Genomic DNA, 18106 nt, shown 5'->3' on the forward strand with positions numbered 1-18106 from the left:
TTAATTTACTCCAAAAACATGGGTTAGCTTTTCACAAGCATTATTCAATATGCTACTGCTAATCTTGAGATTAGAAGTGTTCAAACCCATGTAAGAAAGGCCCAGACAAAAAAAAAGAAAATCTAGCTCTCCTGTAGTCGAACAGACATAACAGTTTACTGAGAAGTCCCCCCACTTACTACATCAATTTGAAGGAAAAGCTAACAAACACTTTTACTTAATAGGAGCTTCTTGTGGATCGACTCATGAATGATGCAGAGTCCTTATTGGGAATTAATCTCTCCCCTCATTCTTCTACTCTTAATCCATTTACCTGAATTAAAACAGGAAACACTAAATCCTGATAAACACCCTTTCTGTTTTCCAGCAGATATTCATGCATTATTTACAGATAAAGAAATCAAGCAGTAAGGGGAAGAGTAACCGTATCTCAAAATACGCGCCCTTCATTAGGAACAATTTGAATAGAAATGTAAAAGCAAGTACCATCTGGTAAGTGCCCAGTCATACCTACATGAGCAGAGCCATTTATCCAATGCATCAATCACACCTGGGCTTCCCCAAAGAGAACACTATCTGGTGGTGATTCTACCACAAAGGAAAGCTTTCCGAAAGCACAGATAACTGCTACTGTTGCTACCACAGACAAAGCTTAAGTGTCAACATTAAAACCACAGCTGGGCCCATGCTTAACAGCCAAAAATTGCATTCTCCGCAATGCAAAGCCAGAATGGACACTGCTTGCGTCAAGTTCAGACCTTCTGGCTACTTGGCAGCCTCAGTAGGGAACTAGATTACATACATGTAATCATAAGCTTATTCATTCTTAACTTTGACCTTAGATTTGAGCCACAAAAGGCAAGAATTAATGGAGAGTAGTCAAAAGAAAACAATTAGGGACTGCTGCACCTACTCAGACCACTTGGTCTACAGCATTTACAGAAAAGCATCAGCTCCAGAAGTTAATAAGGCAAAAGTAACTTCTGCATTTAACATGGAAATCCTATTTTAAAGTTCTTAATTCAGAACATCACTTTTTCTTCATAAAAAGCTCTAGAAGAAGGAATAAACCTGCTTATCGTATGAAGATGATAGCAGTTAATGAGTCTCATGTATCTTACACTAACTGCCCTGCTTTTTCTTGGGATCAGCTGGCTAATAGCATGACATAATGGAAAGGTGGAAAAACTCATAAATCCCTTTCTGAAGGATGAAATAGTATATTTATGTTCAGCAATTTCTCCTTTGAATTTTTGAGCTCACCTATAGACTGGAAAGACGTGGAACAGTGATTCTTGAATGAGCCAGACCTTCTGCAAGATATGCTGAGTATAAAGATGGTCAGAATGTAAGGAAATATAAATATTCTGTCAAAATGAATTATTTAAAACCAAACTTTGGAACAATTAGACTTCTTTTTAATGTTACTCAAAAAAGTGCATTCAAATCAGTTTTAAAAGTCTCAAGAATTTTGCGTGAAATGTAAGTTTAAGTACACTGTAGGGAAAAAATGTGCAAAACATTTTAAAAAGTTAAAAATAGAGACAAGTAGAGAAAAATGAGGAAACACCTGTTTGAATTTTTCCATATTACTTTAGTGAAATACACAAGTCAGTTCTAAGCTTTTGGATCCTACAGCATAAGAAAATGCATAAGAAATTTTCCAGGTAGATCTCTACATTTTTTAACTGTAAAATATGAAGTGAAAAACAGCTGAAAATAAAATATTTTAAATTAAAGGTGGTAATCAACACTTTGAGGAATACTCAGAAATTCTTATATATTAATTTTCACATTAAATGCAATTAAGCAGCTCTTTTAATTATTGAAAAAATGCCTAATAACCAAACAATCTTACTTTTCCCTCAATGCTTGGTAAATAAACCAATAAACTATGTTATCAGCTACGTAATTAACCATTTACACATTAACTTCTATATTATTTGCTACTATAATTTTGTTTTCAAAAGCATTATTCAGAATGCAATATGCTATATTAAGAGGCACACTGGAAATAAAAGATTTAGCACTTAAAGATATTGAGCATAATCTTAAGGATGATGCTTGCTACCATTTACCTTAGTAAGATCTTCAACACAAAAATCTAACTAAATCTTAGCATTGTTCACCAAGTACTTCGAGGCTTGAACTTGATTGTTTTGTTTGCCTTTTTCCAGCTAGAGTAGTATAAGTAAAATTTTTCATTATAGAAGTCAGAGAACTAAAACAGATCTGCTCCTGCAACACTAGAGAACCAAAAACCATGAGATAGCACAAATGTAGATTTTTCATTCTTTAATTACTGTAACGTGACAGAAAGCAAAGCAACACCAGAGCAGTGAAGTCCTAGGCTACAGCAAGCAAGGACTTGCTCAAATGCAACAGCAGTGGACAAAGAAACAAAGCTGTTTACCTTCAGAAGATCCCCACTACACAGGGATCTCCAGACAGATACCCTCACCTCCACTGCCAAAACTTAAGTGAGGTCTGGGAAGGGGTGGATCCTGGCTTCACCATGCCTGCTCACTGAGGTACATTGCATGCACCTGAGCTCCCCTGGGTTGGCCCTGCCTTCCCACCAGGTGCTCAATCACTGCTTCAGGCCATGACTTAGCATCTCCACTACAGATTGCCTTTTGGAAGTAACAAACTTGATAATATGTATTTGGTTCTCAAGCAATATTATATAATGGATAATCAGTTGTTATACCTTCAGATTATCAATATATGCACACACACTGAGCTAAAACTACGATACTCAAAGTATTTCATAGCTTTCTTAACTTAAAAAGAACATATTCATTTGTAAAGTAAACATAATCATTAACCTGACATTTTTCACCTTTTATACAATTGCTTTAAAAGCATACTCTTATTATGCACAGACATAAGGGACATACAGGCACAGTATAAATATAAAACATCTTATATCAGTATAACCCAGTATCTCTTTTTATTGTCTTCTCTTAGCAGAAAGAAGGCAGCATGAAGACATTGTTCTCTTATGCTTCCAGGACAAGTTACAATAATTACAAATAACAAGTATTATTGCTAGTAGATTTTAAAATTAGGCTTTAATTTACAACCAGTTTATCAAGAGTTATCAATTTTTAATAGGTTCTGTGCAACATCCTAATATACACTACAAGTAATTCATTAATAGATCCATGTTGGCAAGACATGAAAACTTCTGAATTCTAGATCATATTACAAATTCTTTGTCATTTACTGAAATGCTACTCAGTGCATTAGATCTTTTAACATTAAAACAAATCTAGCAACTGAAACCATCTCCACTGCGTTAAGTAGTGAGGTTCTGCCAGCATGTATGCCCTCTGGGGCAGTCCTCTGAATAGCACTATCAAGACATCCCTGTCACTCACTATCACAGCTGTCACACTGACTGGCAGCTTGGCATAGCCTCAGCTGGATGCCTGTTCCTGCTTCTCATGCAGGAGAGGCTCTATCTTGTAACTTGCACTGCCCAAGCAAGTGCTGTCTTGCACACAGGATAGCTTATACTGAAGGGGATCTTAAAGTTCATCTGTTCCAACCCCCTTGACATGGGAATGATTGTCAATCACTACATCAGACTGCACAGGATTCCATCCAACCCGGCCTTCAGTGCCTCCTGAGATGAGGCATCAACCTCCTTGGACAATCTCCTCAGCACCTCACCATCCTGAGTAAAACATTTCTTCCTCTAACCTTAATCTCCCTTCTTTTAGTTTAAAACCATTCCCCCTTGTCCTGTCACTATCAGAGTGTGTAAAAACTCAGTCCTGCTTCAAGCTCCCTTCAAGTACTCGAAGGCCACAACGATGTGTCCCCAGAGCCTTCTCTTCTCCAAGTTACACAAGCCCAATTCCCTTAGCCTTTCTTCATAGGAGAGTTGCTCCAGCCCTTGGATCACTGTGGCCCTCCTCTGGACCCACTCTGAAGTTGGACACAGTTGCCTGCTTTAAGACAATCCCAAATTGTTTTTCTGGTAGACATCTATCTGCTAGAGACACTGGCTAGCCACACTCAAGTTCAAGGAACAAATTTGCTAGTTGTGGTCTATTACATTCAGTTTAAAGTAGCCTGAGGATAACACAGCCTTAGGAAAGTCTATCTTATAGAAAAAGATATACAGAGTTACACTGAGATTTAAACCATGACTCACTTCACCTTTCCCTTATTTCTGGAGGTCTCCTACTTCCAAGGCTGGATACAGACACTGAAACTAAATTGACCCATATGAATGGACAGTATTCTGAATGCCTACATCCAAACATCACTGGAAAAACCAAGGCAAATTCAATATCCTAACTGCACATGAATGTAAAATATACTAGACTTTAAAATACCTTTCCCTGATTGGATTTAGATGATATTTGTTAAATGTTTATTGAATTCCTGCAAGACCAATAAGGGACGAGATGCAGTGGAGCCTGTTAGGAGCTGTAGATACTGATCAGCTAGCTAGACAGCCATGCGTGTGACTGAGTAACTCTAACTAAAAATACCAGTATCAAGAATCAAATGAATGCTTTTCTGTATCTCAAGAACAAAGCACCAGTTCAGAATAACAGACCTATTTATAGGGCTATGAAATAATACGCATCACATTATGGATGCTCTTGAATTTCACATAAGATGTGATTTTATTATGTTACAGCCATCATAACTCATATGTAAGCATTATAATGTACAGAATAGAATTAAATCAAAGTCCATAGAGATTGGCATCATGTTTTATAATTATAAAGCACTATAAGCTTACATTAAGATGAAAAGTATTAGTTATGGTCAATATTAAAGTAGGCAGCTGCACATCAAGCCAACAATGATCTTTATGCCATCAATTAAAGGGTTCAAAGAACTACCAGCAGAAAAGATATCCTCAGTAAAGTACCGAAAAGCTAGTGATAAGCTTTACCAGAAACTAAGTGTGTATACTACCACAGTCACTCCATACTCCTTTGTCCCCCTGGCAAGTTCATTAAGTGCTTAAATTCATAAACCTTGAAAATAGCTCTTAAGAAAAACCATAGGCACATCAAAAGCAACATTTTCTTTATATTTGAGCAAAAAGGGACTAAAAAGTTCCCCTGGGAAACCTCCTTCAAAAAAGAACAAAACCACTTGCGAGATGTTTTCCAGACCAATCTATCACAGAGGAGTGAATGCCTACCACAGTGTAATACCACTTTCTTATCCTGATTTAAACACCAATAATCTTTGTGAGAAAGACAGAAATACACTATAATAACAGATGAGAATAAAGAACAGCATTAAAGGATTCAATTTTAACGCACCTCTGGACACTAAATGGAAAAAAGATACACAATGGAGCTTCATTTTAAAAATCGATGACACCCATTTTCTGTGAAAATACTAGTATTCCTCAGAACTGCATTTTGTTATTATAAACAAATGCTCATACTACCTGGAAAGGAAAACTATGGGATTTTTCTGGGTTATTTTAGTCTATAACCAATACCATACACATTTTAGAAAGCATTATTTCTATCAGCTGCCTAGGGTCACTTTCTAGATTAAGTGGAAGAGTATGACTTCAGTATATTAGCAAAAAAACTGCAGTAAATCTTGAGACTGTGTAAATATGTAATATTCACTTCTGTGAATATGTACTGAAATAGACAAACCTACATTTTTTCCCCAAATAAAATTAGAGAAAATTTAATTTCAAAAGTTCAAAATTGTGCAGAAAAACTCTCAAGTTCATGCCACTGTATTCACAGAAGGCAGGAACTGTCCAGTTAGATCTTGACTTTTAACGATCTAACCAGTCAGTGGGTTGATATACAATCCTCTGCTTTTTATCTGTAGACAGTACAAATTGTGCTGTTAAACTTGAGATTCATCTGTTTGATCTTTCAGCTCTAGTGGGTTCCTTTTCAGTCCTGAGTTAGAAAAAAAAAATCATCTTCCCATTCAACATTATGGTAGTCCTACAGCTATTCGCCCCAACTAGAAACTATTGAGTCCTATTTCAGTTCTTAAATACTGCAGGTTGTCAAAATACAAGTACAAACACTAGCATTTTTCTTTGCTATTCATTTGTTTAACCCAACCCTCATGCCACCAACTGAGGCAAAAGGAATCACTCCATCTGTCCCTGAATTCAGAGGGGCCACTCATTTACTTCTTCATCTGGAAAAAAGCGTAAACAAACCAACCTGTTTAGCCAGCTGATCCTTCTTCACCAAGCCAGTGGCTGCAGCAATATTCCCTGCTCCTTCCACTGTCTTCTGGGCCACTGCCGTCACCCCTGTCACCACAGCTCCCCCAACATTGGATACCTGCTCTTTGGTCTTCTCAGCCACTGAGGATAAACAGAAGATGGAAAAACATGACAGCTTTGAGAACTGCAGGTTATTGATGTTTTCAGAATCATTTATCACCGGCAGCCCAACATCATGAAAAGCCATAGGACCTCAAATAGATCTTCAGTAATGAAGATTACTCTCTTAATCCGATCACAGCAGAGCAGGAAAGGTAAAAGCAAACCTCATCTGTGGCCCTTATTACACCCAACTCAGTGTAACATCTAATCAGTGCACTGAATATAGCACAGTTTGGAAATGCATTCAAATTAGTTTCAACACCCCTACTGCATGTCACATGGCATGGAAGACTCATTTATTTTAAACCTGAGACTCAAAAGCTATTGATTACTTTTCTTTTTTAAAATACGTGATTAATAAGCAAAGCTACTACTGCTTGACCAGAGAATTTCTAATACAGCATTTTATCTGATTTTCTGAGATTTCCACCTCACTGCTGATCCTTCCATCCATAACATACAAACTACAAAGACTGAATGCCAAAAATGCCTAAGCAAACTGGATTAGTAAGTAACTTCAAAGCCTTAGGGAAACAAAAACTCATTTAGCCTACATATACATCAGTGGCCAACATTCTACCTTTCAGAGTATTACTGGATTCTTTCTGCTCATTCATTCCCAAGGGCTATTTTCTCTAACAGCAACTCGCATTACAGTGAAACCCCTCTAAGAGTTAAGAGATTGGATGAATTAATGCCTTCAAGTAACAGGACCAGATTTTCAGAAAAAAGTGCATTTACCTCACTAAACAAGGGAATATTCTTCAAAAATATCCACCACATAGCTTTGTTATTCTAACTAATCCTGTCCTTTCTCCAATCAAAATTCCATCTGACCCATAAAATGTATTCATAACACTTGCTGCATCCCTTACGAGCACAGGCTTGATTTTACCTGATGTACAGACAAACCTTTCAGAAACTTTTTAAAAAATATGTACAAAGAAATTATTTTTTAATACATAAATTCAATTTCCTTAACTCCTTACAAAAAAGTGTCAGCTTTATATAGCAGAGGGTATGCTGCGTAGATTACTATGATTGATATTAAGTAATTGCAAAGGCTAGAAAGGTAGTAAAATCTCATACCAGGTACATAGTTTAAAGACCTGAATAATAAGTACCTACTGACAAGGCAAATGATTTAATGCTCATTCTAACCAACTTAGTGTGAAAAAAATATATACAATTAAAACAGTGAGGATTTCTAGGCATCCAAAGCCACTGACAAATTCCTAACCTGTTATTTTTCATAACAGCTTAACTCTTGGTACAAAAACAGTAAGCTAGTTCTTTAGAAAAATACTGTCTTTAAGAAATTAAAGCCACTGATATAAATCAAACTATAGACATAGCACAGATTTGTAAATGCACTAGTAGGAAAGGCTCTTTTTTCCCGTTTCTAAAGAACACAATAACACTATCAACATTCCTATACCAGAATGATTCTGTAAATAAGCTCTAACTTCATAAGCCTTCAGCTATGTAACTCTAGTGATGTGGAAAAAAATAGGTTTCTAGTATTAGAATCTATATTTCTTTGCTTACACTAAGTAGTAACAAGGGACAAGCATTAAGTGCATATTAATTTATTCTGAATGTAGGGGTCATACCAACTAACAAAATGAATCTGAATACCAGTTTAAATAAATTTAAGCTGTTAAGTCTTCAACAAATTGATATCTGCTTTGCATCACAGCGCTGAGAAAGAGTAAATTGGTTTCTGTAGAGCTCTACTGTGCTGTAGCCTGATTACTTGTGACCACCTGAGGAATAAGAGATCCTGAAATGATATAATGGCCACATAAAAGCTAACACTGAAATGGAAATTCTAGTATTGACTGCAACATTGTACCAACAGATTAGTAATGAAGGTATTTTTTCCCCTCATCATAGACAACTGGGTAATAAATTAACAATCTTCAGAACAATTCAAAGTGAGAACTTGCTCTTTTCTATTTTGATCATTGCAAGTAGATGAAAGCCCCATGATTCCTCTGAATCAGTGACATTAATTCTTAGTAAATACTCTCAAATATCTATTTCAGACAATAAGATTGCCCTAGGTACTTGAAAAATTCATTTCTGAAGAAGCCATAAGTAAATTGTGGGTTTTTTAGTTTATACATTTGCTGAGATACCTGACAATTAAAATGAATGCAACTGGAATACCCATGACTAAGAATATAAAAAAGCAACCAAATAAGAACAGTTAAATAAAAAAATTAGGCAAAAAAGTAGACTGTAATTGGTAACTGCTAACATTATCTCTTCGTCTCACTTCAGGAAACTGACATCTGCTAGTAGTACTGAGGCAAAGGGCTTTCTGGCCTTGAGCTTTTCTACAAACCAGAGTTTTACTTGGACTACTAGGACAGTCCATAAATATCCCATCTTGGATGCTGCACATTTCCAGGCACTTGTTCTTGGGAATGAGTAAGATTGATAATTGCTACAAATTTAGAATCAAAGGGCTAAAAACATGTTAATTAAGCAAGCGAGACACATAAGCTAGTACCCCTGTAAGACCAATAAGCAACACTTTCTCTGGAAGTTTTGAGACAGGGTGACCTGACAAATAAGTTCACAGCGTTCCTGTGAATCACAGCCAGGCATCCTCATTTTGCAGTGTCTTGAAGTGACTAAACTTGGTAGAAATCAGGTCATACTTTAAAGCAAGAAACTCCTTAAGCCTTGTTAATTTCTGGGTTTGGAAAGCCACGGTCTGAAAAGGTGGTTTCATTGACAGCACTTTGAGGAGTCTCAGTCTCTTCACCAGAGTGTTTTACATCAGAAACTAATCAAAAATAGGAAAACTAGCAAGACCTTGGAGCTCAAGTAGTAGGAAAGAACTGACTAACTGAAAACAGTTTTATTTGGATCTACAATTCTATTTTGCATTCACATGTCTTTAACTTCTTGAATCAATGTTTCAGAAAATGTGTTAATGCATTGAGTCTCACATCAACATCCCAGCACATGTTAAGAACACCAGAACTGGCAAACTCCTAGTCCTATGGGAGAAAAAGACAAGTAGGCTTTTAGAAGTACCTTGAAGGACAGCATTATCACTGTAATTTCAAGTATTTAACAGATTTGATTTCCAGAATAAACTTCACCAGCATTTTTAAAAGCATCTTGACTTTCTATCTCAAAAAATCAATTCAGTGAATCCAAATCCGTTCTCACCTCCCGTCCTCTACTTTCCAGAGCAGCACCTCATAGGTTTGTTTTATTTTATTGCTCCTCCCCTCTGTGTCCAAGCAATTCCTCTGTTCTCATACTACCAAGTCCGTACTGCTCCATTTTACAAATTATGCTCTCAGGATTTTACATTAGGTCCTCTCTTCTGTCCTCTGCATGCCCTCTGTCCATTTTTCATTGTCATTCAACAGCCAAACTCCTTTCAACCAGTTGAAATGAGTCAGAATTGCACAAACTGTGGCACAGTGACCATTATTCTCAAGCTATGAGTTACTCATTTCATAAAGTAAATGAGGAACTTTTTGCCTAAAATTCCCAGTAATATCGTTGAACATTCTACTTAGAGGCACAGCACAGAACAGACGCGTCCTCTGTTTTGATTTATAGTGTGTTATATATCACACAGAACAAAATTTAATATATCTTCAAATCTGTCAAATTCTGTTCTTAGTTTAAAATTTCCTGTCTCACTACATATATTATATCTCATAAAGATGGAGGGAAAGGAATCTCCCACTAAGCTAGCCTACTACAGAAAAACATTACTTCAAGTTTCTCAGAGCCCAGCTTAGTCAAGAATTGTTAACTTGCATGCAAGTGTTATTTCTCCCACATCTGTGATCATATGGGATATAGATGCCTCAAGTCTTATTCTACTGCAATCCTCTATTGGTTACAGTAATTATCCTCCTGAATATCTCTTAATTTAGGTCTAACAAGCAGAGATTTCAAACCTTGTAACAAGAACAAATCTATTTAGCCTGCAGCTAAGTTCTGAAGGCCTGTCAGAGAAGTTCTGATCAACTGTGCTCTTAAATATAGAATTGGTTTACTTTACAAACATTTGAATTGTGATATTAAGTACTGTCAAGTAAAATCTAATAGTTTATTCTTTGTATTGACCTGTATAAGCACAGATCAATGATAAGCTGGCTGTACTAAAAGCAAAAGAAAAAATCCTTTCCTACTTCTGTTTTCATGTGTTCAGTTTTTTTTTAAAGAAGAAAAATACTGCAAATTTCTTAACTGAGCATTTTCTTTAAATCTCCAAAAGTCTCATATTTTGCAGAACACAGTTACACATTGTATTCAATGCATTACGGTCAGCTCAAGTTTTCCTGCACTTCATATACATACAATATTTTCATTCATTCTGCCACCTAATAGATGCTCCAAATTATTGGCTACTGGTTTCAGTTTGTATAAAAAATGATCCCTGTAAATCAGTTTGAAATGCAAATTCACTCCTTTTCAGTGTAGAAGTACCCATGTAAAGATACATGGTTAGCAATAACTTAAACATTTAAAGTACTGTTGCAACAGAGATTATGCAGTTAAAAAAAAGATTTGAAAATCTTCCAAACCATGACAAATTCAAATTAGTTATCAAAAATCTGAAACATGTTTCATTCCTACAAGCTATTTCCCTCCTATCTTCCCACTCAGCCAGCTCCTAGGAGACATATTGATGAGTCACAATAATCTTTTAGGAGCAGAGGGAGAGATGGGGCACATCCATACTGTGTTGCAGTAAGACCTAATTTAAGAAGTCACTACCTGTAGCGTAGAGTTGGAAAAAGTTCTCAGACAAGGATGAAGAACCACTAAGAACAACAATAACAGGTATTAAGTTCATGGGATTTTTTCAGGCACAGACTGTCACAGTATAACTACACACTATACTATAGTTACTCTTAACTATACTAGAGGCAACCAGCTTAATGGTTGCTTGGATATAATCACACAGACTGCAATTAGCAGCAATGACTGCTGCAGAGCTAACTTAACTACATAGGATAAACCCCCATTTTGCATCATGGCTTTAACTGTGAATTATCAAAAAGAATTTTGCACAGACAAAATGCTGGCATTGCTGCTGGCATTAACTGCAAACCATCCCAGAGATTTTACCTTTCTACCCAGTTCTTACAGTCCCCGCTGTATAAAGGAGGTTTCTTCTACATTATTTGCCCCCCTCATCAGTTGCATTAGTCTGTTATCTTTCACTAGCATACATTCTGACTCCACAGGGTCCTAAATCAGCAGATAAATGTTTTTCAAACTTATGTCTAATTTACTCCCTACTATACCTTCCACATCCCTCCTGTTAAGTGGTATTTCTTCTCTCCGCTCCCACCTTCAGATCCCACTACTCTTCCTCCTCAAATCACAAGCAAACATAATTGGACAAATATACCAGGCTTTCAGAAATTCTTCACAACAAAACTAAAGCTTTTTTTTTTTTTTAAAAAAAAAGGAAACATCAACATGCTTGTAACTTTCCTACATAGAATATTTTGGCAATTAACTAAGAACAGAAAAGAAATACCTTTGATTTACCCACTTCCACAAACAAGCTATTTCCTTTGTTTGAAATCTGGTTTCACTAGCCTTCCAGCTCACACTGGTAGCTTGACTTTGACTCAGAATACTGCTTAGAAAATCCTCCTCACATACGAACAATGATGTAAAACTTAAATATTTCACTGTAAAACATAAAACTTCATGCAGTTTACATAAATATTTAAGCTTCTTAAATTTTCTACATTTTACCATCCCTCAGAACCTTGAACATTCACAAAGAAATACACAAAGTTTTAATAGAGAAAAGTTTGATTAATCAAGAAATTAGGAGAATTGACTTACCTGTTGTGACACCATGAACAACTCCTTCCTTGGTCCTGGAACCTAAACAAAGCACAGTATTTAGTTTAAAGTACTTGCTCTCACATACTGGTAAAGACAAGATGGATAATAAGGTAGAACAAATAGATACACTACATACAGTTGCACAATTAAATTCCCAAATTAATTCAAGAGAAATGCCATCTAAGGGAAAGGCTGAAACTATCTACTGAAAGCATCTATTTGAACACAGTGACTATAGAAAAATGATAATACTGCAAACACTTCTGCAGTTTCTTCCTTGTACTTACTGACTTTCTCACCATTCTCTTAACAGTCATGTTAATTAAGTCTGCCACTCCACAAACTCACAGGGACAACTGCACAGAAGTCATCTTACTATTAACATCCTAATGAGACTCATGCATGCATTTTCAGAAGATCAGAGCCCAAGTTCCCAGAAGATCCTTATAACTTTTAACAACTCTAGTTCAAATCTTGGTTTCTAGGGAATTAACAAGCTTAACTGAGCCTACAGAAAGACTTAGTAAATAAATTCACCGGGAGCTTGTAGAATGGCTGGATTTAGATAAAGAGCAATCTGAAAGGGAAACATTAGGTTGCAGACAGTACTTAAACATGAACTTGTCTATGGGGTCAAACTGAAGGCTCACCTAATCCACTGCTTTCCTTATCACAGACAAGAATAATCAAAGATTCTGCAAACAGAACCCTGGAGCTTGCGCAGCACTGAGAAATATAAGACCTGTTTAAGCAACATAACTCTGGCACCCTGAAGACCAAGCCACATTCTGGAACGCCCATGTGAAAATATCATGATAATGACTTCTTGTTAACTACCAAAAAAATGATATATCATTCTTCTTTATATTCACATATCACTCAGTATTTCAAACATTATAATTAGTATTTGACTTACCACTTCTACTTATGTAATTTTAGCATGTCACTATATACAAATAAATAGAAATACAAACTGATACTAACAGAAAATAGTGATAAATGAGCAGAAATACATTAGAAGAAAGCAACTTTTCTCATAATTCTTTAAAATATAAATAAACACTGAAATAACATACAAGCTCATTCAACAATACTGTTCACTGCTAGTGCCAATTTGTAGAGCTTATACCACATATCTATGGCACTACTGGATTACAGCATTGAAAAGGCTCTTATCTATGAGCAAGAACATTATTTTATTACAAAATTAAATAACATAGTTGCATCAAGTAAAATGACTTCCTGTTCCTTTAAATAATGATCAAGTTGAACAACTGAGAAACCTTCCTCCTTTACTTTGATTTTCTCTTCAAGAGCAGTTTGTTTTCTCTCAGTGAAAATATTTACTATTGGAAGAAGCAATCATTTTGGTGAATCCAAAGTATTAATATTTAAAGACTTGTTCCAGGACTTCATTTCTCAATCTTGCAGCACCACAAGTACTGAACAGCACTAAAAACAAATGGAATTTAAGCAATGACTGCTACAAAGAGACTAAACACCATTTTAGGCTTACAGGAAATCTATTTGAACATTGAAATCTATTGAACATTAACTATAACTTTAAATTCATTTGTAGACCTGACCAAAATCTCATTCATCTTGTTTAAGTTACTGCCTGCAACCCGAGCCATCAGCAAATGCAAACCTGTGAATAGCAAGCGTGCAGCTCCCTAGAGCTGAGAAGGATGAAGGTGAGAGATAGATGGTATGACAGAACTCCCTGGGGTCCTCTGTAATGCACTTATCTTCAGAGGAACATCCACAGGCTGATTCTTAACTCCATAATGCTGCTATAAGCACAGCTAATCTAGGAATGCCAGCTCTTTCTGCTGCCAGATTTTTCTTTAGCAAAAGCACAACTTGCTGACCCATACAGAAGAAACACATTCATGAAAATAATCAGCTAAGCTTTGGTCCAGAACTTAGAGCATACATTAGAGCTAAACAGTCAACTCCTGCACACTTCATGGAAATAGCTGTTTCTCCAGTGAGAACTACAATAGGATCTAGAAGAACATTAGGACCTGCCAGAACAGGTCTATAAATAGAACTGAATTTATTAGGGCAACTCCTGGCTGGGAATGAATGAAAGCAGTCATCCACACTGTTTCCTCCTATAAACTACCTGTCTTTCATTCTGCTGTTTTCAAAACATTAATAAACCAGCTCATTATACTCATCACAACAGGAAGAATGGAGAAATGAGACAAGAGGTAATCTGATACTGACCTATGCCTACTTGGTTGAATCAAGAGCAATAGTAGCGCACAGTACGATATTTTTCCTCATCATAATACATATTCGAGTCACTCAGAGGGAACCAAACCCACAATTTTTGTCTTTGTGTTACTATCCAAAACAACAATAGACTCTCTTCATATCATTACTTACCATCATCACTATCAGCAGTTTGTCAACACTCTCATTTCTGGGTCATTTGAGAGATGATTAGAATGTATCAAGCAAGCCATTACTGAGATTCAACGCCACTTAAAGCTTGTTGAAGATGGTGAGAAGCCAAATCAGGGGAAGGATAAATCATAACAATACTTGCTCCTGAGTGCTGAAGCCCACTACTCCACCAGAGGGACCTCCAGCCCCTTGACTCCTTCACAAAGCTTACCTATTACCAAAGGAAAACAAAAAACCTTAAGAAAGTACAGCAGAGGAATTTGAATGGTCCTGCCAAATAGATCATGACTGGACTGATCTATTCTAAGGTCATGTGCCAGTTGAGCACAGGGCAGTAAGTTCTTCTGCCACAAACTTGCCTCCTGATAAGCTACTCCTGTGTTCTGCTATAGTATATCATGGCTAGAGAGATCAAATTGGAAACCTCCATTCCTGAGCACTGCACAAGCACTCAGAAGTTAACTGAACACAAACGGCAGCTCCCTGGTAACAACACAGAACTCAAAGGAACCCTTTAGCAGCATATCACTGATGGCATGCAAGAGCATTATCCTTAGTCACAGATCTTGGCTTCAAAGTCAGTGTGGGTAAGCATTGCCACTTTTTTCTTCCCTGCTTCACACCAACAGCTTTTGAAGGATACACGGAGACCCGGTTTTGAATTTATGATATCTCAGTCCTCCTTCCTTATCAACAATCAGGTCATTCTTTGAAAGAAAAAAAGGTCCTGATGCTGCTTCTGTAAGTCAAGATAAAACCAGTGTATTTCAACTGGTCAGCATCGAAGGACATCAGCAGAGGAATTCAGGAAAAAAGGAAATAAAAACATACTACAGACTGTATTAAAGGATATTCTGAGTATTGAAAAGACAAAGATCATTGAATCCTTAAGCATTGGAAGTGACTTCTGAAGGCCATCTATTCCAACTCCCCTACAATGAACAGGGTCATCTACATACAGATCAGGTTGCCCAGGATGGTGGGAGGGAAAACTTCCATATGGAAAGAAAAAAAGAATCCCATTAATCCTCCAGGAGACTCCCTGAGAGTTGTATGTTTCACATTTGAACCTAAACAGTAGGTATTGTTAATAGATTCGCACTGCATCTAAGTATGTTACAATCTTTATTATAATAGTTAACCATTACCTAGACAAAAAGGCACATTTTCATTTTTTACTTAAAATACACTCCCAAATACCTAAATTAATCTCTTAAATGAAAGACCATAGCACCTTGGAAATCTGGACCAAACTTTTTTTTTTGATCTTACTCATTCCTTAACAGCAAAGGAAGGCTGAATACCACTGAGATGACTGCTGAAACTAAAAATGATTAACAGGTCCCTCTTCGCCTAATTCTGTCAGACTCTTTGCAAGATGTCAGGTAGCTTTCACAACAGAACCTCACTGTCTGACTGTACCATTAGTATCTGAAAACCCAGCTACAGAGGCAGAAAGAAAGAAATCTTGAGAATCCTTAACACACTATGCTGCTCCTTCCCTCTGATTATAGAGGGTTTTTTACCACCTTCCAGATTGCAAGCATTATCAGCCTACAGAACCAAGAGATTATCACATCAGTCTTTGTTACGCCGTTCAGGAGATGAGCTGCCCCTGCTGTGTGCTTAGGAAGCACAGAGACATCCCCAGCTCAGAAATGAAAGGGTTCTGGGCAGCCCACACATGCTGCTTTGGCAGTGATCACAGAGCTGTGACCCAGTTTCAGTTGCCCTCTGCCAGAACCGAGCCCTCAGAGGGGTCCCCAAACACCACTACAATTTGCTGAGCCTATTGGTTTCTGCTCTGATGTTTGTTCTCCTTGTTTTAATTCTGGCTTTTCCAGTTACAGCTGGAGAACCCAAGGAACCAATAACCCACCAAGTTTATCACTTGGGTCCATTTCCTACTAGAACATTTTGAAAACTCAGCTATGGAAACCTTGGCTCACTAAACCCAAGCATGCACCCAGACACATTACCTGCCAGCAATTCTAATTCAAGTGTTTTCTGCCTGCACAACTGAAACTGCATATAGGTCTTTCCTCCTGAAAAGCATTTATCTGCTACAGGAAAGGTGCTTGCTTCACATCACACTGTAGTCGTATGCATAGATCCTCCTTACAGCTCAGGGCTCCGCTGACCAAGGTATTTGAGTCGTGAAACTAACAGCAAGCCTGCCCTATGAAGCACAGCCTCAGCAAAAATCTCTCTTAAGACAACAAACAGGAAATCTGTTGCCTTTGGGAGGACAGCTAGTTCCAGACATTATTACAATCACGAGAAGAGCTCCAGGACAAGAATTATTTCAGCACACAACACAGGTTTTTAATACAAAGAAATCAGTGACCCTAAAAGCATGCTCAAGATCAACAAAAAAAATGAAATTAAAAAAAGCCATATCTTAAACATTAATTTTAATATCAAGCATGATGCGCAGTGAAAGAACAGCTATTTTAATGCTGAAAATGAGCAGATGCTCATTTTAAAATAGATTCATCTTACAACTACTTTTCAAAATGACTTCCATTTCTGTTGGCAAGAGCACCGAGCTTAGCTACAGCTCAGCAGGAGAAAAATACATTCCAAATGAGTAGTCTGAACTACCTCGAGAAGAAATAATTTGTTACAGACTGGCATTAACCTGCAAGGGCAGAAGGAAGCCTGGAAAGACGTACAGAAACATCAGTTCTTCCATTTGAAATAAACACCTCTGGTTTTTAACTCTTCAAACTTTTTTAATATTTGTACACACTTGCCCAGCTACAAGCAACATCCATTATAGAAACAACCTGCTGCCAAATTATAAAAAAAAGAACGAATCTACAAAAAAAGTGTATTCTCTTTTCTATTCTACTACCATACAACTGAATTTGACAGAAAAATATGAAATCCCTCCGGTTTAAATGACCTATTTGTATGGTCTTGGCAGGTTCTTTTCCTGCAGATTTTTCACAGTGGCATTTACAAGACAGTATTTTAATGCCTGATAGTTGCTAAGTGAAGATGATCATCATGCAGTCAACATATCAACATGGGATTTGAAAAGAATCTTTTCCCTGATCTGGATAAGTCAACTAACATCTGCTTCCCATTTTCTCCACTGCTGCTTGAAGGACTAACTACCCTAGCTTAATGACTGTAAAGGTTCTTCTTTGAGAAGCCATGGAAAATAACTGCTGTGCATTAAGTATAGAACATTAGGTTAAATTTGAAAGACAAGGAGCTGACACCTCATCATTTCAAATGTTACTGTTGAGGATCTTTATTTAGTGAAGAAAGGAAACAAGCTCCTTTCTTCAAGGTGTACACTTATCCTTATTTTATTCCAAGAAAAGCCACTGACATTTCTCCTACTCAGTTCCAGAATCGACATCAAGATTTTGGCTTTTAAAATCCTGCTTAAAATTCAGGCATCCTACAGGACTGTGAATATACCTTCCATATAGCAAACATCTTGAATGGCGCCAGCCAGTAACCTGCATTGTA

At 37.0% G+C, this 18106-nt stretch overlaps 1 protein-coding gene across 2 annotated transcripts in view; it reads right to left on the reverse strand.

Moving 5' to 3' along the window:
- Positions 1–18106, reverse strand: part of SNCA (synuclein alpha) — a 64849-nt gene that overhangs the window by 44079 nt on the left and 2664 nt on the right. For both annotated transcript variants that reach the window (XM_090138796.1, XM_031607543.2), the window contains 2 exons: positions 12203–12244; positions 6186–6331 (listed from right to left, as the gene is read on the reverse strand). In XM_090138796.1, the coding sequence (XP_089994922.1) occupies positions 6186–6331; positions 12203–12244 (188 nt within the window). The remainder of the gene's footprint in view (positions 1–6185; positions 6332–12202; positions 12245–18106) is intronic.

Source organism: Phasianus colchicus, chromosome 4, assembly GCF_987193195.1.
Source record: "Phasianus colchicus chromosome 4, bPhaCol1.hap1.1, whole genome shotgun sequence".
Lineage (NCBI taxonomy): Eukaryota > Metazoa > Chordata > Aves > Galliformes > Phasianidae > Phasianus > Phasianus colchicus.